Genomic DNA, 22,327 nt, shown 5'->3' with positions numbered 1-22,327 from the left:
GTCTATTTCTCATGTCTCTGCTTGAGGGCGAGGAGAAGTTTCCCCAAGCATCCAGCATTCTGCCTCAACCCACGTGGACGGCCTGTGTCACATGTCTGCCCTGGTCCAGGTGCTGGCCATGGGGTGGACTTGCCATCATTGGCTTAGACCTGGATCAACGAGTTTCTGATATCTCTTGATGCTTATTGCCGACAGGTACACAGGTGAACTTGTCTTAGGAAGAAGGAGAGAGAGCATCTTCCCCACAGCTCACTTTATACAGAGAGAAATGCACACAGATCTTGATAGACCCCAGGTAACTTTCAGCTGAACTACTATCATGGCTTCAGATGCAGGTGGGGCACTGGGTGGATAATCAGTGACACTAAGTTCCCCAGTGATATAGGAGTCAGCTGGGCAGCCTCCAGGGGCACTGGCAGGGCCACTGATTTCCATGTCAGGGCGGGGTCACCATCACCAGAGGCTATTTTTCAAAAGAAGCCAGAAATCCAAATCTTCACATAAAATCTTACACTTCCTAAATATTGATAATGAATTCACATATTTACTGACATGATGGGGCTAATAAAAATTGTCTAAGAGCTGGACTTCTAGAAATGGGAATACCAGACTACCTGACCTGCCTCTTGAGAAATCTGTACGCAAGTCAAGTAGTAACAGTTAGAACCTGACATGCAACAACAGACTGGTTCCAAATTGGGAAAGGAGTATGTCAAGGCTGTATATTGTCAGCCTGCTTATTTAACTTCTATGCAGAATATATCATTGCTGAAATGCCGGGCTGGATGAAGCACAAGCTTGAATCAAGATTGCCGGGAGAAATATCAATAACCTCAGACATGATATGCAGATCACACCACCCTTATGGCAGAAAGTGAAGAGGAAATGAAGAGCCTTTTGATGAAAGTGAAAGAGGAAAGTGAAAAAGTTGGCTTAAAATTCAGCATTCAGAAAACTAATATCATGGCATCTGGTCCCATCACTTCATGGCAAATAGATGGGGAAACAATGGAAAGAGTGAGAGATTTTATTTTCTTAGGTTCCAAAATCACCGCAGATGGTGACTACAGCCATGAAATTAAAAGGTACTTGCTCCTTGGAAGAAAAGCTATGACCAAACTAGACAGCATATTAAAAAGCAGAGATATTACTTTGCCAACAAAAGTCCATCATAGTCAAAATATGACCAACCGTAGTCAAAGCTATGGTTTTTCCAGTAGTCACGTGTGGATGTGAGAGTTGGACTATAAAAAAAGCTGAGCACCAAAGAACTGACACTTTTGAAATGTGGTGTTGAAGACTCTTGAGAGTCTCTTGGACAGCAAAGAGATCCAACCAGTCCATCCTAAAGGAAATCAGTCTTGAATATTCACTGGAAGGACTGATGTGAAGCTGAAAATACTTTGGATGTGACGAACTGACTCATTTGGAGAAGGGCGGGTGACAGAGGATGAGATGGTTGGATGGCATCACCGACTTGATGGACATGCATTTGAGCAAGGTTTGTGAGTTGGTGATGGACAGGGGAGCCTGGTGTGCTACAATCCATGGGGTCACAAAGGGTTGGACACAACTCAGTGACTGAACTAAACTGAACTGAAGAGCTGGACCCAACTTGGAGCCCGTGATGCTCCTTCTTTGGATAAACAGGTCAACATCTGGAAGTTGGGATGAGGCTTTGCTGTGGCCTCTTTGCACTGACTGGCAGTGGGACCCCTACTTTGGGAGACATCAAACATTACAGGAGAGGTCTGAGGGCACTGTTACTGTTCCCAGATCTAGGGAACAGAACACTTTCTAGCTGTGATCTTCTAAAGAGCACTAGAGAAGCAAGATAAGAGAAACCAGGACACTCAGAGGAAATTACCAGGGATGTTTCCTGCAATGAATGTCCCAGGCTGTGCTGGAAACAGGTAGGGCGTGGATGCTGTGATTCATCATTTCATGTAATTCAGAATTGTAATTCAGAGATGTAATTCAGAACTCTTTTGGGAAATGAAAGGTGATGATAAAACAGACACCAGTTAGTTAGTTCAGTCGCTCAGTCGTGTCCGACTCTCTGCAACCCCACGAATCACAGCATGCCAGGCCTCCCTGTCCATCACCAACTCCCAGCGTTCACTCAAACTCAAGTCGATCAAGTCGGTAATGCCATTCAGCCATCTCATCCTCTGTTGTTCCCTTCTCCTCCTGCCCCTAATCCCTCCCAGCATCACAGTCTTTTCCAATGAGTCAACTCTTCACATGAGGTGGCCAAAGTATTGGAGTTTCAGCTTGAACATCAGTCCTTCCAATGAACACCCAGGACTGATCTCCTCCAGGATGGACTGGTTGGATCTCCTTGCAGTCCAAGGGACTCTCAAGAGCTTTTCCAACACCTCAGTTCAAAAGCATCAATTCTTTGACGCTCAGCTTTCTTCACAGTCCCATTCTCACATCCATACATGACCACTGGAAAAACCAGAGCCTTGACTAGACGGACTTTTGTTGGCAAAGGTTTCTGCTTTTGAATATGTTATCTAGGTTGGTCATAACTTTCCTTCCAAGGAGTAAGCGTCTTTTAATTTCATGGCTGCAATCACCATCTGCAGTGATTTTGGAGCCCCCAAAAATGAAGTCTGACACTATTTCCACTGTTTCCCCATCTATCTGCCATGAAGTGATGGGAGCAGATGCCATGATATTAGTTTTCTGAATGCTGAGGTTTAAGCCAACTTTTTCACTCTCCTCTTTCACTTTCATCAAGAGGCTCTTTAGTTCCTCTTTACTTTCTGCCATAAGGGTGGTGTCATCTGCATATCTGAGGTTATTGATATTTCTCCCGGCAATCTTGATTCCAGCTTGTGCTTCTTCCAGCCCAGCGTTTCTCGTGATGTACCCTGCATATAAGTTAAATAAGCAGAGTGACAATATATAGCCTTGATGTACTCCTTTTCTTATTTGGAACCAGTCTGTTGTTCCATGTCCAGTTCTAACTGTTGCTTCCTGACCTGCATATAGGTTTCTCAAGAGGCAGGTCAGGTGGTCTGTATTCCCATCTCTTTCAGAATTTTCCACAGTTTATTGTGATCCACACAGTCAAAGGCTTTGGCATAGTCAATAAAGCAGAAATAGATGTTTTACTGTGGCTCAGATCATGAACTCCTTATTGCCAAATTCAGACTTAAATTGAAGAAAGTAGGGAAAACCACTAGACCATTCAGGTATGACCTAAATCAAATCCCTTATGATTATACAGTAGAAGTGAGGGATAGATTTAGGGACTAGATCTGATAGATAGAGTGCCTGATGAACTATGGAATGAGGTTCATGACATTGTACAGGAGACAGGGATCAAGACCATCCCCATGGAAAAGAAATGCAAAAAAGCAAAATGGCTGTCTGGGGAGGCCTTACAAATAGCTGTGAAGAGAAGAAAAGCAAAAAGCAAAGGAGAAAAGGAAAAACTCTGAATGCAGAGTTCCAAAGAATAGCAAGGAGGGATAAGAAAGCCTTCCTCAGCGATCAGTGCAAAGAAATAGAGGAAAACAATAGAATGGGAAAATCGAGAGATCTCTTCAAGAAAATTAGAGACACCAAGGGAACTTTTCATGCAAAGATGGGTTTGATAAAGGACAGAAATGGTATGGACCTGACAGAAGCAGAAGATATTAAGAAAAGGTGGCGAGAATACACAGAAGAACTGTACAGGAAAGATCTGCAAGACCAAGATAATCACGATGGTGTAATCACTCACCTAGAGCCAGACATCCTGGAATGTGAAGTCAAGTGGGCCTTAGAAAGCATCACTACAAACAAAGCTAGCAGAGGTGATGGAATTCCAGTTGAACTATTTCAAATCCTGAAAGATGATGCTGTGAAAATGCTGCACTCAATATGCCAGCAACTCCACGACCAAGGAGCAGCGGCTGGGTGGGAGCAGGAGGGCCGAGAGGCGATACTCCGTGTTCAAGGTCAGGAGGGGTGGCTGTTGAGGAGATACCCCATGTCCAAGGTAAGAGAAACCCAAGTAAGATGGTAGGTGTTGCAAGAGGGCATCAGAGGGCAGACACACTGAAACCATAATCACAGAAACAGACACCAGACAGATAAAATTAAACAAATGGGCCCAAACTTGGGCATGTGAATCTAGGCTCAGGGTAGCCATAGAAGCTGAATCCACCAGAAATTGAGAGGGCTCTCTGCACACTCTGGGCCATCTGTACCTCGACTGGAGTCAGTTGGCCTAGATTCAAGCTCTGACTGTACTCCTTACCAGCTAGACAAGTTCCCAACCACTCTAAGCTTTCCCAGCTGGAAAATGAGGATGATGGTCACATCAGTACCCATGTCACTGGGTTGTTAGGGGAAAGTTTTTATTCTTTTTGGTATTTTTTCTCTGTTCCTTTTCTATAACTGTGTGTATATGTGTTATATGCTGTTGTTGGTCAGTTGCTAAATCGTGTCTCACTCTTTGCAACTCCATGAATGGCAGCACACCAGGCTTCCTTGTCCTGTGTCCCTGAGTTTACTCAAACTCATGTCTGTGGAGTTGGCAATGCCATCCAACTATCTCATCCTCTGTCATCCTCTTTTCTTCCTGCCTTCAATCTTTCCCAGCATTAGGGTCTTTTCCAATGAGGTGGCTCTTCGCATCAGATGGTCAAAGTATTGGAGCTCCAGCTTCAGCATCAGTTCTTCCAGTGAATATTCAGGACTGATTTCCTTTACGGTGGACTGGTTGGATCTCCTTGCAGTCCAAGGGACTCTCAAGAGTCTTCTCCAACACCACAGTTCGAAAGTATCAATTCTTTGGCACTCAGCTTTCTTTATAGTCCAACTCTCACATCCATACATGACTACTGGAAAAACCGTAGTTTTGACTAGATGGACCTTTGTAGGCAAAGTGACATCTCTGCTTTTTAATACACTGTCTAGGTTTGTCATAGATATTCTTTCAAGGAGCAAGTGTCTTTTAATTTTGTGGCTGTAGTCACTGTCTGCATTGATTTTGGAGCCCAAGAAAATGAAACCTGACACTGTTTCCACTTTTTGCCCATCTGTTTGCCATGAAGTAATAGGACTGGATACCATGATCTTCATTTTTTGAATGTTGAGTTTTAAGCCGGCTTTTTCCCTCTCCTCTTTCACCTTCAAGAGGCTGTTTATTTCCTCTTCACTTTCTGCCACTGGAGTGGTATCATCTGCATATCTGAGGTTGTTGGTATTTCTCCTGGCAATCTTGATTCCACCTTGTGAGTCATCCAGCCCAGCATTTCCTGTGATGGACTCTGCATATAAATTAAGTAAATAGGGTGACAATACTTGACATACTCCTTTTCCAGTTTTGAACCAGCCCGTTGTTCCATGTCTGATTCTAACTTTTGCTTCTTTTCCTGCATTCAGGTTTCCATCTTTTTTGGATTTCCTTCCCATTTAGGTAACCACAGAGTACCGAGTAGAGTTCCCTGTGCTGTGTAGTAGGTTCTCATTAGTTACCTGTTTTATGTATAGTATCTGTAGTGCGTATGTGTCAATACAGTCTCCCAATTCATCTCTTCAACCCCTTTCCCTCTTGGTTCCCATATATTTGTTCTCTATGTCTGTGTCTCTATTTCTGTTTGCAAATCTGTTCATCTGTACCATTTTTCTAGATTCTACATATATGTGTTAATATACAAATTTCTTTTTCTCTGTCTGACTTCACTGTTTTCTAATGACTGTTATATGCTTGCTTTTTTTCATGAAGAATTGAACCTTGATTGTGGGACATATAGACATCTTTATTTCCATAAAACTGTATTGTCTAAATAGGGCAAAACTCTATGCCATTTATTGGAACCACTGAGAGTGTTGTAAATGCTAAAGAGATCTTGAAAATTGCCAAACCAGCTGTGTGAGCAGGGTTTACAGGCTTGCGTCCCACGCTGAGCTCTCCTGGAGACAGAATCTGCCCCAAGCCCCGTACCCTTTCCTTGGTTTATTTCTTTCCAAATGTTGATGAGCCACTTTGTCTGCCAAAGCCAGATCTGGGAAGTGAGTACTAGTTAGCCTTAAAAACAATGCTCGGCCCAGTCAAGTTGTCTGTAAATACTGTGCATGATACATTACAAAAGGACACTATTTATGAAATGTGGGTTTGCAGAGTACATCATGAGAAATGCTGGACTGGAACAAGCTGGAATCAAGATTGCCGGGAGAAATATCAATAACCTCAGATATGCAGATGACACCACCCTTATGGCAGAAAGTGAAGAGGAACTAAAGAGCCTCTTGATGAAAATGAAAGAGGAGAGTGAAAAAGTTGGCTTAAAGCTCAACATTCAGAAAACTAATATCATGGCATCTGCTCCCATCACTTCATGGCAGATAGATGGGGAAACAGTGGAAATAGTGTCAGACTTCATTTTTGGGGGCTCCAAAATCACTGCAGATGGTGATTGGAGCCATGAAATTAAAAGACGCTTACTCCTTGGAAGGAAAGTTATGACCAACCTAGATAGTATATTCAAAAGCAGAGACATTACTTTGCCGACTAAGGTCCATCTAGTCAAGGCTATGGTTTTTCCTGTGGTCATGTATGGATGTGAGAGTTGGACTGTGAAGATGGCTGAGTGCTGAAGAATTGATGCGTTTGAACTGTGGTGTTGGAGAAGACTCTTGAGAGTCCCTTGGACTGCAAGGAGATCCAAACAGTCCATTCTGAAGGAGATCAGCCCTGGGATTTCTTTGGAAGGAATGATGCTGAAGCTGAAGCTCCAGTACTTTGGACACCTCATGCGAAGTGTTGACTCATTGGAAAAGACTGTGATGCTGGGAGGGATTGGGGGCAGGAGGAGAAGGGGGCGACCCAGGATGAGATGGCTGGATGGCATCATGGACTCGATGGACGTGAGTCTGAGTGAACTCCGGGAGATGGTGATGGACAGGGAGGCCTGGCGTGCTGCGATTCATGGGGTCGCAAAGAGTCAGACACAACTGAGCAACTGAACTGAACTGAACTGAACCAGCTAAGGGGCAGGGGTGGGGGTAAGGGCAGGGGAGAGTCTTTGAAGAAAAAACTCCCTGTCTGCAGCCAGTGAAACAGGTTTCCTCCTGCTTAGTTTTGCTCAGTGGGGGGCGGGGGGGTGGTGTGTGGAGTCGGACTTTAGCCAGCACCTCTGTCTCTCTGTTGCCCTAATGGACTCCTCACTGGGGTGATGGCATCAGGACTCCCATCTCCCCTCTCTTACAGACCAGGAAACCCAGCCCTCTGGAGATGCGGAGCTTAGGTCCCACCCCAAAGCCAGCAAATATCCAAACCAAGGCACCAAAGCCAGAGGCAAGTTTAGGTGATCAACGCTTATCAGCATACTGGTGGGACAGTGACTCCTCCCCCGAAATCCCCTGCCCAGATGTGAGCCCCCAGAGCCCTCACAGAGCCCTCGGAGCCCTCACAGAGCCCCCGGAGCCCTCACAGAGCTCCCTGGAGACGTGAGGAACTGCTACGGACTCTCATACATGGACAGAGGTCCCACAGCTCATCTAAAGCCACACAGCTCCTGAGGGGCAGAGTGGGATTTGAACCAGGGGTAGATGTGTTCTGTCCCTTTAAACAGCTGGAAACTCACAAACCACCCCTGGTGAAGTGTGTCCTCACATGATTTTACACACGTAGGATAGTGTACCCAGGAGGCTCAGTGCAGTAGCTCACACGTGGCACAGAGTTTGTTCTTTAGTTTTGTTCATTTTTCATTTTTTAGAGATGTTTATAACTGCTCTAATTCTATGAAAAGGGGAACAATATAGCTCCATCTCAGCCTGAAACCACGGTTGCCTGCTGAGTGGTCCTCACACACCATTCAGGTCTCTCTGCACAGAGGGTGGGGGGCTGCCACATGAAGGTCTTAGCCCTTCAGTGCTTCCCCACGGATTTCAGATATAAGTCAAGTTGTCACTGAGCTCTCAGGGCTCCTCCCCTCCCCCCCGTCCTCCTTCCCATTCCTCAGGCTCTCGTAGGACCGCCCTTCCTTCACTCCCTTAACAAGGTCATGGGCCTCCCACCCCAGGGCCTTAGCACATGCTGTTCCCCCACATGAATGCCATTTCCCCTCTCATCTTTTCCTCCTTTAAATTCCAGCTTCACTGTCATTCTTTCCCAGAGGAGCCTGTCCCAAGTGTCCATCCCAAGGATTTCTCCTGACACCCCGAGGTACCTGTCACAGCTAAAACTGCTCAACATGTTAAATCTGTCCATTCCAAGGGATGTCAAAGGTTATGAAGGCAGGCGTTTTCTCCTAGAATATCAGTGCTCAGCCCAGTACACAATAAGGCCTTAATCAACATTGGTTGGGTGGATGGATGGTTAGGTGGATGGATAGATGGATAAAAAGATGGATGGATGGATGGGTGGGTGGATGGTTGGATGAGTGGATGGACAGATAGGTGGGTGGGTGGATGGATCTCCACAGACACTAAAGAGCACAAGGAGAATTCAGTGGATTCTAAGAAAGCATCTCTGGACTCTTGCAAACATCTGATTAAAATAAAAAGAACGTAAGAAGCACCCCCTGAGGGCTCTGTGACTGGAGTCTGAGATGAGTGCTTTATCCTTGTGGAGGCTGAAAGCCCCTGAGTTCCCAATCCCCACGACACCCTACTGGAAGCTCTGAGGAGAGCTGGTGTCCCATCTTAGTCACTCGGAGGTTTGCTGCTCTCCACTGAGTGCTCCCTTTGGGGGCTGGGTCCTCACCATCCACCCAGAGTGCCGAGAGTCATGGGTGCCCGTGGGTAGGGGGAGCAAAAGGGGGAGGGTCCAGTCCCCTCCCTTCTCTGGGGAGCCGGATGTGTGGTCTGCAGGTCTCCTGAGAGTCCCAGCTGGAGCCCCAGGTCACCTGCTCAATTTGGTGTCACCCAGTGCTGACCCCTTCCTTGCCCTTGTCTCACCCCTCCCCTCTCAAATAAACCGCGAATCCCAAATCCTTGTCTGGGCTCTACTTCTTGGGGACCCCAACCGGTGACAGTCTCAGTGAGCAGAACGCACTGTCATCACAGGAAAAGAGCTCTTCGATTCAAGGGCCTCTGTGAGTCGCTGTGCGGAAGGAGGTCAGCCGTGGCCTGGATGGATTCTGGGCCCAGACCTCCCACCCTTCCGGTAACCTGGAGCTGAGGAAAAACAGGCGCTCAAGCCTCAGCCTGTGAGTTCAAAGACATTTTCATCTTTTCCTTTATGATGCTTTCTGCGATGCTGCCACATCACAACACAGCATTTGTGCTACAAAACCCTGAAAACTGCCAAATTTCACCCAATTGGGTTTAACGTTCTCGAGGAGGGAGCTTGGCATTGTGTTAGAAACTCAGACATTCCCACGGCCCAGTTCCTATTTTAAAATTGCCTATCTATTTAAAGTTCACGATGAGGGGACATAAGAGAAAAAAGACTCTCAAAGCCAAAGGGAACATGAGCGAGCAAAAGGAGAGCCCAGTTTGCTTCTAAAAAAGGCTGAAAATTATAACCATCCTGTCTCAAGTCTGAGGATTTTTTTTTTTCTTTCCCTCTTCTGGTTGTTTGCAAACCAAAGTGGAATTTTATTATGGGTTATGAAGTGAGTTTCTCAAGTTCCTGGCCTCCTCCAAATCTCTACTCACTCCGCGGCGTGCCCTCACATGGATGGGAAGGAGGAGGGACCCCTAAATAAAGGCGCATGCAAGCTGTAAACGTCTCCCCACCCCCATCGCCGCTGCATTTCCTTAGCCCGCACCCAGCGACGTTGCCTGGCTCCTTTTATGAACAACAAAACCGTGATGAAGGCAGCAGGAGTCAGAAGCCATTCAGCACAGGAAGCCCCTGTATCCGGTGAGGAATAAGTGCAGCGGCAGGATGCGCCTTGGGTCAGGGGGCCGCGGAGAGCCTTCAGCCTTTGTGTCCTTCTCTGCGACGGAGCGTCCGCGTCTGAGCCCTCGGCTCTCGGAGCTCAGCTCGGGCTGCCGCTGTCACCGCCGGGGCGTCAGCCTCCCACTCAGAGGGACACAGAGGCCACGATGGCCAGTTCCGCTGGCCTGCTGCTGCTGCTGCTGCTGTCGATCCAGTCCCGGGCGGTGAACACCATTGACCAGGAGGCTGTGGTCTGCGCGGGGGCTGCCTGCTACACGGCCCACAGGCGCAAGCTGAATGCGGAGGATGCCCAGCTCCATTGCAGCAAGAAAGGGGGCAATCTGGCCACGGTGAAGAGTGAGGAGGAGGCCCGGCACATCCAGGGCGCCCTGACCCAGCTCCTGCTGCTGGGGGCGCCCCTGCCAGAACGCCAGAACAAATTCTGGATTGGGCTCCAGCGAGAGAAGGGCAATTGCTCGGACAGCAGCCTACCCCTGAAAGGCTTCAGCTGGCTGGGCGATGGGGAGGCCTCGCAGTACAACAACTGGTACAAAGAGGTTAAGAACACCTGCATTCAGAGGCGCTGCGTGTCCCTGATTCTGGACCTGTCTGTGCCGGGCCTGGCCAGCAGCCTCTCCAAGTGGGTCGATGGTCCTTGTGGGCAATCCGGGTTTCCTGGGAGCAACATCGAGGGCTTTGTGTGCAAGTTCAGCTTCAAAGGCATGTGCCGGCCGCTGACCCTGGGGGGCCCGGGTCAGGTGAACTACACGACCCCTTTCCAGGCCACCAGCTCCTCCCTGCAGGCCGTGCCCTTTGCCTCGATGGCCAGTGTGGCCTGTGAGGACGGGGACGAGGGCAGGCCGCACTACTTCCTGTGCAAGGAGAAGGCCCCCAGCGTGTTTGACTGGGACAGCTCAGGGCCCCTCTGTGTGAGCCCCAAGTTCAGCTGTGACTTCAACAATGGAGGCTGCCAGCAGGACTGCTTCGAGGGCGGGGATGGCTCCTTCCGATGCGGCTGCCGGCCAGGGTTCCGGCTGCTGGACGACCTGGTCAGTTGCGCCTCTCGGAACCCTTGCAGCTCCAGCCCGTGCGGAGGGGAGGCCACGTGCTTCCCCGGGTCCCTCGGAACAGACTTCACATGCCACTGTCCCCCAGGCTACCAGCTGGACTCGACTCAGCGAGACTGCGTGGATGTGGACGAGTGCCAGGACAACCCCTGTGCCCAGGACTGTGTCAACACCCCTGGGAGCTTCCGCTGTGAGTGCTGGGTGGGCTTTGAGCCTGGTGGCCCCGAAGAGGGGGCCTGCGTGGATGTGGATGAGTGTGCCCCTGGCCACTCACCCTGCGCCCAGAGCTGCACCAACACCGAGGGCTCCTTCTATTGCTCCTGCGAGGAGGGCTACGAGCTGGCTGGGGAGGATGGCACCCAGTGCCTGGACGTGGACGAGTGTGAGGTCCAGCAGGGTGGCCTCTGCGACAGCCTGTGCTTCAACACAGAGGGGTCCTTCCGCTGTGGCTGCCTGCCGGGCTGGGAGCTGGACACCAACGGCGTCTCCTGCACTGGGGGGCCCACATCGTTGGGGCCACCGAGCAGGTCTCCCCTTGGGGAAGACACGGGAAATGGAGAAGAGGGGCTCCAGTCTTCTGCCACCGTGCCCAGTCCCAGCGGGGACAACCCTGAGGCTACCTCCATGGTGGCGCCCTCCAACAGGAGACCCTCCCTCCCAGCTAGGGTCCCCATCTCCCTGCCTCCACCGGAGATGCTGGCCCCCAGTGAGACGCCTGGGGTCTGGATGGAGCCCAGCACCCATCACCCCACAGCCACCACCGGCCACAGGGAGTCTGCAGGCGAGGATTTCACAGCCAAGCAGAGCGACCAGGGCACGGATGGACAGCAGCTGCTCTTATTCTACATTCTTGGCACCGTCGTGGCCATCCTGCTCCTGCTAGCTCTGGCCCTAGGGCTGCTGGTCTGTCGCAAGCGCAGGGCCAAGAGGGAGGAGAAGAAGCAGCAGCCGCAGAGTGCCGCGGACAGCTACGCCTGGGTCCCCGAGCGGGCTGAGAGCAGAGCCACGGAGAACCCCTACAGGTGAAGGAGGCTGGGTCGCCCGGGGGGAGTGTGGCAGGCACGGGCGCGGGGTGGGGGCGGCAGTGACCGTGGCACGCAGCAGGCAGAGGTGAGGGGCAGGCACGCCCCCCCGGGATCACCTTGAGGCCCACACGTGCCCTCTGGGGGTGCCACCCTGCCCTGTCCCCACGCCCAGGGTCCAGATGGCATGGCCCCGGAGCCGCAGCTTCCAACGTGTTGCCCTTTGTTCCTGTAGTCCGACACCAGGGACAGACTGCTGATGCTGACGAGGCCCCTGGACACTGGCAGCGACCACCATCCTCGGAGCCAGGAGACCGTTGAAAGCAGGACCCCCATCCTCCTGGAAGACTAGACTGGAATCCTAGCAAGTAGTTGTCAACCTTCTCTTTAAATGCCTGGCAGCTTGAACTGTGCAGGTATCACACGTGTGTAGTGTGGAAGCAGGGGAGGGTCAGGTGTCATTTCAGGAATTTCATGCGTGTTAACAATTCTCCTTTCCTTTCCTGTTGAAATTCAAATGTGACTGAGTTCATGTAACCCCTGACTCTGGATCAGACTTGACATGTCAGGTGCTAACAGGCTCTGTTTGAACTGTTTCTCTGCCAGCATACACATCTATTAAGAGGACGCTAATCAGGGCAAATTTGGACTGGAATGATTTGTGCCTTCTGGTGTGATGAAGCCTGAGTCTATCAGTTGTCTGATTATGTAAGAAGCTCTGTTTCTGACGGAGGGAACGTGTTCAGGCTGGAGACATATGTTTTCCATTCTTGCATTTCCATCCACTTAGGCGGCAGAGGCAGGGCGTTTAGAAATCACATCTCTCTAGCTCTTCGGGTTCCAATTGTCTTCAGCGTATTTGCAAATGAAATCTCAAAAATGTCGGGAAAATTGTACCAAGCGAGTAAACAGTGACTCTGGAAACTAGGGTTAGAAGGCAGGGTTTGTTTCAAAACTATGTGAGTCAATTTATCTCAATAAATGTTCCCATGTTCCACCATGTGTTTGACTGGTGAGACCGACACTTGTGAGGTCAAAGGTTAAAGACCACTGGTCTCCAGGGCCAAGTGGCCCCACGCCCCCGATGCCATCTTGCCTTCTCTGCACTCTGCCTGGGCTTGGACGCTCTGGTGATTTCTGGATGATGTGAGGGGCTGAGTTTAAAAGGTGCTGTGAGAGCATTTAGCACAGTTCACGGTGGTGGAGGCCTCCTGAGAGCTGAGCCCATCTTGTGGACACAGCACAGCCAAGTCAGGACTCGTCCCCTGGGTGCCGGCCCAGCGCTGCGTACAACAAAGGTGTCCTCTGGTCCTTTTCCTTAAAAAAGAAGACAAGAGGAGATGGAGAGAGAATGAGAGTATAACTAAGATCTTGTGCAACAGCAGACACTGCTGAGAGCCGTTTTAATTTACAGCCTTGTCTCTAAGTGCCCACTAGCCAGACTTCCCACAACTGAGACTGCCATGCTCGGTGGTGCTCGGTGGTGCTCGGTCCCCATCAGTTCCGCCTGGGTTCCTGGAAAGCAGCCCAGAATTCACTGCGGGTCAGAGCCCTTAGAAGCTGCCTGAGCAGCACAGGAGGCCTGGGCACCTGGAGAAGGTGGGACTGGGGGTGAACCCCTTGCCGCACCCCTCCCTGATGCTCCCCTTCCTCTGCAGGTCAGACCGAGGAAACCATTTCCGGGATCCAAACTCTGCCCCAGAGGTCAGCACCCCATGTGCTTGGCCTTCAGAGCCAAGTAGATGCCTTTTGCCAATTTCGAAATGAAGGTGCTATAGCTCACATTGAAGAAAGGGAAAAAAAGGAAAACTGGAAGGGGTTGGGGGAAGGAAGGAAGAAAGGATGGAGGTCTGAGGGGGCCCAGCACAGGGTTCGGAGTGTCTGCTTCTGAAAGGCACCTAATATTCTGCAGTTTCCACTTGGAACACTGGGATTTAATGCTCCAGGGGTGGAACGCTGTGCCCCTCAGCCCAGGGTCCCTGGGTGCCGTGCTGTGTGGGGCTGACTGTGGGCCATTTGTGGCTGTGTGTGCTGCTGGCTGGTATTTGCACTTACAGAAATGCTTTGCTCTAGGCCTTTACAGACCTCACCCTGGTCACTGGGGTGAGGGGGACATTCCCAATCCAGGGTGCCCCCGACCCCCATGGTCCACCAGCCTTGAATTGGCTCAGGCCATTTGATTTCTTCCACGGCCCGGCCCCATCTGGTTTCTATGTTTGAATTCTTCTGGGGGTGAGTAGGGAATACGCAGCCCTGCCCTCTGTGCCTCCCCCAGTTCCCCCAACCCCTGAGAACCTCTATGGGGAGAAATGGGTGGATAAGTCACAGCTTTTCCAAACTTGCTCGGTCAGAGTCGGCCCCTCTGCTGACAACCCGCCCTTGCAGCCGCCACCCAGCTGGATGACCTCGGGCCGTGACTCTGATAAAAAGCGTCAGATAGATGCTTCCTTCTCCCATTGAACCTGCTTTGGTCTAGGGGTTTGAATTCTTGTTTTGGGAGCTTGAGGCCGGTGGACAAAGTATCTATTTGTCCAGAAGCCAGGTGGCTCGATCATGACAGCCAGGTAGATGGACAGATGGAGTGTGGGGAGAGGTGGGTTCTGCCACGCGAGGACTCCCCCAGCAGTGAGCTGGATGGGGCCGACCAGGTGCCGTTCTGTCCCTGACCCCCTGGCCTGCGGAGCGGCAGAGCAAGCCGGGTGCTGGGGTCTTGGAGAGGCTCCGCTTAGCAACACGTTCAAAGACAACTTGGGCTTCTGTCCATGGCTCAATAATTCTATGTTTGGGACACACTCATCACGTGAGTGATGCAGATAACTTAAAGGGAGACTGTCTCCTCAAACAGGCCCGCTCCTGAATTTCAGGGGCAGTCTCTGCAGGCACTGCTCTTCTCTCTTGCTGGCCATTTGGAGGGGCTGAAGCAGGAGGACAGTCCCCTGGGAAAGTGGAGTGTAGACAGCCAAGGATGGGCCATTCTCCAGATTTGCCTTGGGCTTGGAGGACCTGGGGAGGGTCCTTTGTATGATGAACCCACGATTGCTTGTCTGGGTGGCCTTGAGGCAGAAGCAACCTTGCTGGTGTCACTTTGGTGCCTGTCGCCTGTCCCTAGAGGCACTAAGGGTGAACCCACCAGCTCTGGCCTGAAGCTGGGAGGGGACTCAGCCTGTGGTGACCACCAGGCCTGGCAAGGCCATCTCAGGCCTGAGTGTCCATCGCCAATAGATTAGCAGCCTCTCCAAAAGGTTAGTCTTCACATCTTTCCCCACGCTCAGGTGAAAGGTGAAATGAAAAACTAAACAGGTATGTGAGCGTGCTTCCGTGCAGCCTTCAAGAGGAGCAGAGTTGGGAGTGAAACTCTCTCCCACACGCGCGTGTGTAGCTCCGCCTTTTATGTTCTGGTTGTGAGCTTTGTTTGAGCACATTGCGCAGGGCCTGGATTTTACCCTGAACAACCTCTGGAAGATGTGGATTTGATCATTAGTTACTATTATTCCTACTGTCTTTCCCATATAGATTTCTATAAAAACTAAGAGAACAGAGATGAGATTTGACTCTGAAAAAGGTACCAAATTCAAAATAATGCAGTTTTTTAAAAAACAAATAGAGGAAAGCCTTTTCCTATTATTTTTCTTCTTAGTTTCTCCATTGTCTAAATCAGGAAAACAGGAAAGCACTGCTTTCCAGCAGCTGCAAAATGGTGTAATGTCCCCTACATATTTCCACCCCTGAAAACAATAGGGTTAGCATGGAAATCAGAGACAGAGAATCCCTGAAAACATCTGTCCCTCTCTGGCTGCAAAACCCAAGCCTTAAATCTGTGTGGTTTGTGGAGCCTATCAACCAAAAGAAAGAGGATGATCAAACTCTCCATGTGTTCAATAATCAAGTACCTTAGTTTGTTCCAGATTCCGGGAGTAAAACTCACTGAAATGCCTTTTTTTTTTTTCTTTAACAAAATGAAGTGTGTTTTGGTCTGTTCATAGAGATAACACCCACTCGTTTTAGAAAGAAACTCTGGAATTCCTTTCTCTCATTGTTCCTCTTATCTGCAAGGGGGCAAGTGTTTCCTTTCAGCAGAATTTGCCCACCATTCCCCTGGCCTAAAACTCTTTTTGCATATTTGGCTTAAGCTAGAATTAGATCATAGGTGAGGTCTTGCATGATGATACAATTCGATGTGATTGTAAACATCAACAGTCCCTCCCTGAGTGCTAGAAGAGAACATGTAAGTCTCTTTGAATGTGTGTATTTGAAGTTTGTTCCACTGATGCTGGAATCACAGGCTTTCTAGACAGGGTCATTTCATCCCAGGATGGGGGAGGGCGGGCTGGACACTGAGCTGCCCTCAGGCCTCTGAAAAGCACCTCAGGGCAACCTCGGAAGTGGGTTGTCATCCTTTGTGCTTTGTTACCCACTTATCCTAATAAACTCTGGAATACATTGCTGTCAGTCTGGTTTAATATTTTAATATGCTTCACAGCAGCTCACAATACACAGCAGGAACTGCATTCAAAGGTACCTGTGTCCGTTGTCAGAGATGCCTTGATGACATGTGTCTTTACTCACTGGGTGCAGCACTGGCCTCAGGGCACCGAGGTGGGTGGAGGACAGGGTAGGGCGGCCCTCAGGCCCAAATCCGCGCTTCTAGACTCTGCCCTCTGACCCTGAGCCCTGCTGCATGCCTCCATCTCCACTGTTCTATCCCCTGCATCGTTTTAGTTGTGTGGGTGACGCCTGGTGCTGGATTAAACGTGTCTAATGGGTGCGATTTGCAAACACCATTCTGCAATGATCACAGGAGCATTTATGACCACTTGGGCACCAAACCTTTTCCAGTATATTTAACTAATTGGACAGGCCGACCGCTCGCTCACTGTTCGGCCACATAAACCTCACCGTGACTGGAGGCTGGAGCAGCAGATGGTGGTTGATTCCCAGTCGACTTGCTTTCCAGACTGTGGACTTTATAAAAACAGGGCTTATGGGGAATCAAGGGCTTTCCGGTGATGCTAATGGCCTGGACACTTGTGATAAACAGTCATTACCGGGGCTCAATAAAACTTATTCTTGAGCTGTCTAGTCACTAACAAAACCCATTTGGAAATAATATCTTAATATGAAAAACTGTGGCTGCCTTCTCCCCAACATACACACACACAGAGGCATGCAACGTACACGCACTCACACACACTCAGAGAAAAGCACCTTTCACACAAAGAGAGAGACACAAAGAGACACACAAATACATACAATCCTAACATCCTCTGTTTCATATTGAAAAACCTTGAGGCCAGGGTTTCCTGATTTATAGGAAAAGCCCATGAACAAAAATGCCACACTTCAGCAGCAATTCCTCTTAGAGACTTAGAGTGATGCAAGTGCTAGCAAGTCTTTCAAACATGATTGAGTCACACACACAAAAAATGTATACAGAATTAAACCTATTGTGCAAAACAAGTACATCTGTGACAGAAAACCCATAGATTAACATGAAAGAGCCACATACACATCATGTACCTTCCACGGCTTTAACATGGACTGAAAGAGTCCATCCTGATTGAGCTGACTCCTCAATCTATTCAGTATGAGGAGGAAGAGACAATAAACCCCAATCCAAAAAGCCTCCGCTCAAAAGTGTCTCATCTCTTACACCCTGGATCATTGTCTTCAGAGGAAATAAAGGCCAGGAGTGGTGAAAAGTGAAGAAAGCGGAGAGGAGTGAAAGGTCAAGTTGGAGGATAAGCCCTGAGGTCAACAGTCTCTCCCGTGAACTTGACCTGAGACTCTTCTCTTCACAGCAGGGAGCACACTCTGCCTGAGCTTCCAGGAGCCGGCAGCCAGAGCTCCCCAAGAGCTGCTGCCCTGGGTCCTGTTTGCTGGGCTTTTTATTTGAGTTTTGCCACCATTGATGCTGGTCCTCCCTTGTGGTTAAAATCCATAGATTTCAGCTGCGTGGAGGGAAGGATGGGAGGAGTGGAGCATAAACAGAGAGGGAAGAAGGGAAGGAGAGAGAGGGAGGGAAGGGGGTGGGGGATGCCTGGATGAAGGTCAAAGTGAAGGCCACTGGGCCCCAACAGCACATCTCGGCTTTCAGTCGGAGACCATGCAAGGCTGTTTTCTCTCCACGCCATCTCTAACCTCCTGGGTCACACAGCGGAACAGCCAGGCTCTTTCCTGCTGACCCCTGTGGAGGACCAACACCCTCCTCATCAGGCTCTTGTCACCTTTCCCTGCAAAGACTTTTACCTTGCTCTCTCTGCGTTTCACGCTTGTCCTGGTATCATAAAGGCTTAAGCTGGGTCCATGACATCTGCTCTCTCGAGCTCCTTCTGTGTTCAAATATCCAGTGAAAATAATGAGATCTATGAGGTGGAAGGAAATAATTGTGCCTTTTACCTTCTTTCTCCAGAGCCTTCCTTTCTGAAAAGATTAAGTCCCAAACCTAACTGTTCACTTCCTTGTCAAGCCCATCATCTCTGAACTAGGGCAAGGTGCCCTGTGTGTCCCAGGACCCACCCTCATGGTCACGGTTAAGGTTTTGGTGTGTGCACTGGGGGTGGGGGGTGCAGTCCTATACACCCATCACACCAGCTAGTCCATCCTCTTTCTCATCATCTCCCACGGAGATCAGCTTTGTCAATCCTTGTATTTCTAGCAGTTCTGTCTTCTCCTCGATGGCTTAGTCACTCAGCTGTGTCTGACTCTTTTGACCCCATGGACTATAGCCTGCCAGGCTCCTCTGTCCATGGGATTTCCCAGGCAAGAATACTGGAGTGGGTTGCCTTGCCCTCCTCCAGAGGATCTTCCCGACCCGGGGATTGAACCCAGGTCTCCTGCATTGCAGGCAGATTCTTTACCAGCTGAACCACCGGCAAAGCTGCACAATTGGGTGACTGACGTGCGTTTGGCATTATCCCTTTCTTTACCAATATGAAATGCAACCTTCTGGGCATCTTCACCTCCAATTACATCCTGTCTAAATCTCCAAACTGATACCCTGTGCTAATTTGTGGCATTTTATGAATACAAATCATTTCTCTTAGAATATCTCTGTTTCCAGCCTTCTTTATGTTCTTCTCTCTGTGTTCCCGTCCTGCCTTGCTCTGGGCCCGCTCTCTCCATCTCAGGAGCCTGGAGCCCTCACAGGGCCTCTGCCCAGAGTGGGCAAGTCTGGGTTGGAGCCTGCGAGACTCTGCATTTCTAGCAGGTTTCCGGGAGAGACTGCTGCTGCTGGTCTGGGGGCCCCCCTGGAGGAGCTCTGCTTTATCTGTTTGGGGGTGGTTCTCTTGTCTCATTATTGGGAGTAGGCCCTCCCGGCCACTCTCTCGACTCTCTTATTCTAGAAGTGATTTTGGATGGGCCTCCTTCCCAAGTCTCCTGACTTTCCCCTGCTCCTCTCTTTTCTTGTCTCTTGAGGTGGCTGTGAAACTGCGCTGTCTCTCCAGCCCCCCCAGAGACCCCTGTCCTGCCCAAAGCACCAGTCACCTTCTAACCTGGCGTATCATTTCTTCCTGTGGTTAAGATTTCTTGACTTATTGCCTGTACTTACATATATGTAAGCACCTCTAGGGCAATTTTTGTTGTTGTTGCCTGGTCCCTGGTCCCTGATGCTCCCTGGGCCTGGCACACAGTAGCACTCAATAACTCTGTGTCTGATGCTTGGCTGCCCTGGGGTCTTGGAGCAGAATGGCAGGCAGGGGGAGACTATGAGGGTCCTACTTGAATCTCTGATGTTGTCCGCTGCCTTCATCTTTTACTGGCTCCTCACCCCAGGCTGCTCCCCCTGCACAGAGCACTGCCCACACTCAAGATGTCCCTATTCCTCTTGGACCAGCGCTGTCTTCTCCATCTGGTCTTCAGGCTCCTTTTGCTCCAGAAGCAGACGTGGAGACAGGGATTCCAGTAAAGTAGTTTAATGGGAAAGATGGACATTAGCGGTAGGGTCATGCAGAGGCGATGCAACTGTGGAAACACTAGGAAATGTCATTCCATCAGAGGGCCGTGGGAGCTGGGGTATTGATACACTGACTTCCATCCATTGTGGATGGGGCTGCTGCAGGTGGATGGGTAATTCCCGGTACTTCCAGAGGGGCTCCACTCTGGGATGGGGAAGCCTTCAGGTACAGAGATGCAGACACAGGGGGATGGGAGTTGACCCGAGCACAGACACAGCCTCTGGTGAACAGTCTGGGTGAATTGCCGCCTGTCCTCATCGCCCCCACACCGAGCAGAAACAGCCCTTCCTTCCTCCGCAAGTCACGGCCGATTTCCTCAGGAGGCAGCTGGGACCTTGAGGAGAGAGCTCTCTTTCCAGATTTCTCTAACCGCCCCCACCCCTTTGTTCTTGACGTGATGGCTCAGTGGCTCTGCGTCTGTCTTCCTGTGAGGCTGGGGGGCACTCAAGGGAAAGGTGAGCCTCACACACGGTTTTACACACAGCTTCATCTCAAATGTGGCCAACAGAAGGCCACCTGAATAGTTCAGTTCTTGGGACACATTAAAGCAAGGTGACAGGAAAATTTACCAAACTTTGACTACTATCAGATAAAAAGTGCCACTGATTTATTGAGAAACAGGCAGAATTACTCTCCCCACTTGATAGGTAAGGAAGTGGAAACACAGACAAGCTGGGAAATTTGCTCACAGTCCCAGCTGACAAGTGGTGAAGTAGGGCTATGAAACCCTGCAGCCTCACCTGGATTGCTAGGTCTCACCACCTCCGGCTAACTTCAAGGGTGTCAACCAGTAGGTCCCTGAGGAGACGAGCTGCCTTTCATCCTGTGTGAGACAGGAAGGTGGAGCACTGAGCAATGATGGGTATTTCTAATAACAACTTATGTCCAAGCGAGCACCTCTGTATTCTTGCACTTGTGTATTCCTCCAGGCACACGTGTGCATGTACACCACACACACACACACACACACACACACACACACACACACACACACACACCGCTCAAAGCTCTCTGCCATCCCTGAGAGCTTGTGTACCTGAGGCCCACCGTGATCTGAGGGTGCCTGCAGCCTCACTGGCCCACAGGGGCCTGCCTGCCTCTGTCTTGGTCACAGTAGCGCCTCTGTGTGTCCTGGAGGCGGAGGTGTGACTGCACCCTGCTGGCAGAGACCACTGCTCCACTGCACCCCTTGTGCACACTGACGGGAATGCCAGAGGTGCTGCTTTGTCAAAGACAGTGGGCTAGCTTCTTAAGAAGTTAAACGGACACACACATGACCTAGCAATTCTGCTTTTAGACATCTACTCAAGGGCAATGAAACCATGATGCTCACAGTCTTGGCCACAGGTATTCACAGGAGGTTTATTCACGAGCGTGGACCTGGACACAACTGTTCCCAGTCTTCTCTCTACCTCCCTCCAGGGCAGCTCAGGAATCATGAATCCCATTCATTTTCCTGGCCTCCATCACGAGAGGCACATACCTCGCTAAGAAGTGGTCTTTGCCAGCCCCCGCTTGTGTCACCCCCAGTACCGCCGCCCAACATCTTGCTGAATGTTCTCTTTTCACAGTGTCCTGTTTCTTCTTTTATCCCTTTGCCTTCGAGTTACCTAACTGCATTTCCCTCTGAGCAATGGCCACAGTCAAACCCTATCCTTTGTCTTCAGGTCCTGCCTATTTAGGGAAGCATCTTTTACTGTAGAAACAATCTTTCGTGTTATTTAAGTTCATAAGTGAAAACAATCTTGGAAAAGCTCCTGGGCACTGCAGGTGCTGATGTCAGCAGTAATGTCATGGCCTTTCTTTAAGAGGCTTTTTCAGAGGGGACCAGATGCCCAGACTGGTTTTGATGCTTGGAGACTGGATTTGGTGCTTACTGATTTGTGGCTGAAATGAAAGGCTCTGTTAACTTCAGTTATGTGCCAAGTGATCTTCAACATGAGGCTTTTTTTTTTTTTTTTCTTTTTTGAGCATAGGAAAAGATGATTCATTTGGGCCTTGTTATTTTGAAAGTTGGAGTCACACGGTCTGGAATCAACTCACGCATCAGCTTAACAAACAAGAAAACAAACCAGAATGAATGAATGAATGAAGTTTTGTTGGGGAAATGAGGTTTATACGAGATTTTTAGCTGATCTATGTAGCCTACCAAATTAATCTTCAGGGGCTTATCCCAGTGTTTACATCCATTTGTGTAGAATAGATGGGAACTAGAAATGATTCTCACATGAATGCAAATGAATCAGTATTTTTCAATATCTATTCTGGGTATTTTATTCTCTTTCTGCTTTTATGTTAAGTGAACTTGTAGTATTCAGTGGTGAATTCGTCTGCCCATAATAATGCCTGATTAACATAATGTCTATTTTCTTATATGATGAAGGGCCCAGAGATGGGAAATCTCAGGCTGCCTTCTGTCTTTTTGGTCCTTCATCACCAGCCTGTGACTTT

At 49.7% G+C, this 22,327-nt stretch overlaps 1 protein-coding gene across 1 annotated transcript; it reads left to right on the top strand.

Moving 5' to 3' along the window:
• The first annotated feature begins 9,999 nt into the window (after positions 1–9,999).
• Positions 10,000–12,181, top strand: CD93 (CD93 molecule). The gene is given in 2 exon segments (NM_001161888.1): positions 10,000–11,921; positions 12,157–12,181. Coding segments are annotated over 2 exon segments (1,947 nt in total).
• Positions 12,182–22,327: the final 10,146 nt, after the last annotated feature.

Source organism: Ovis aries, chromosome 13 (assembly GCF_016772045.2).
Source record: "Ovis aries strain OAR_USU_Benz2616 breed Rambouillet chromosome 13, ARS-UI_Ramb_v3.0, whole genome shotgun sequence".
Lineage (NCBI taxonomy): Eukaryota > Metazoa > Chordata > Mammalia > Artiodactyla > Bovidae > Ovis > Ovis aries.
The sequence above is the reverse complement of the archived record's forward strand: the minus strand, read 5'-3'. Positions and strand labels throughout refer to the sequence as shown.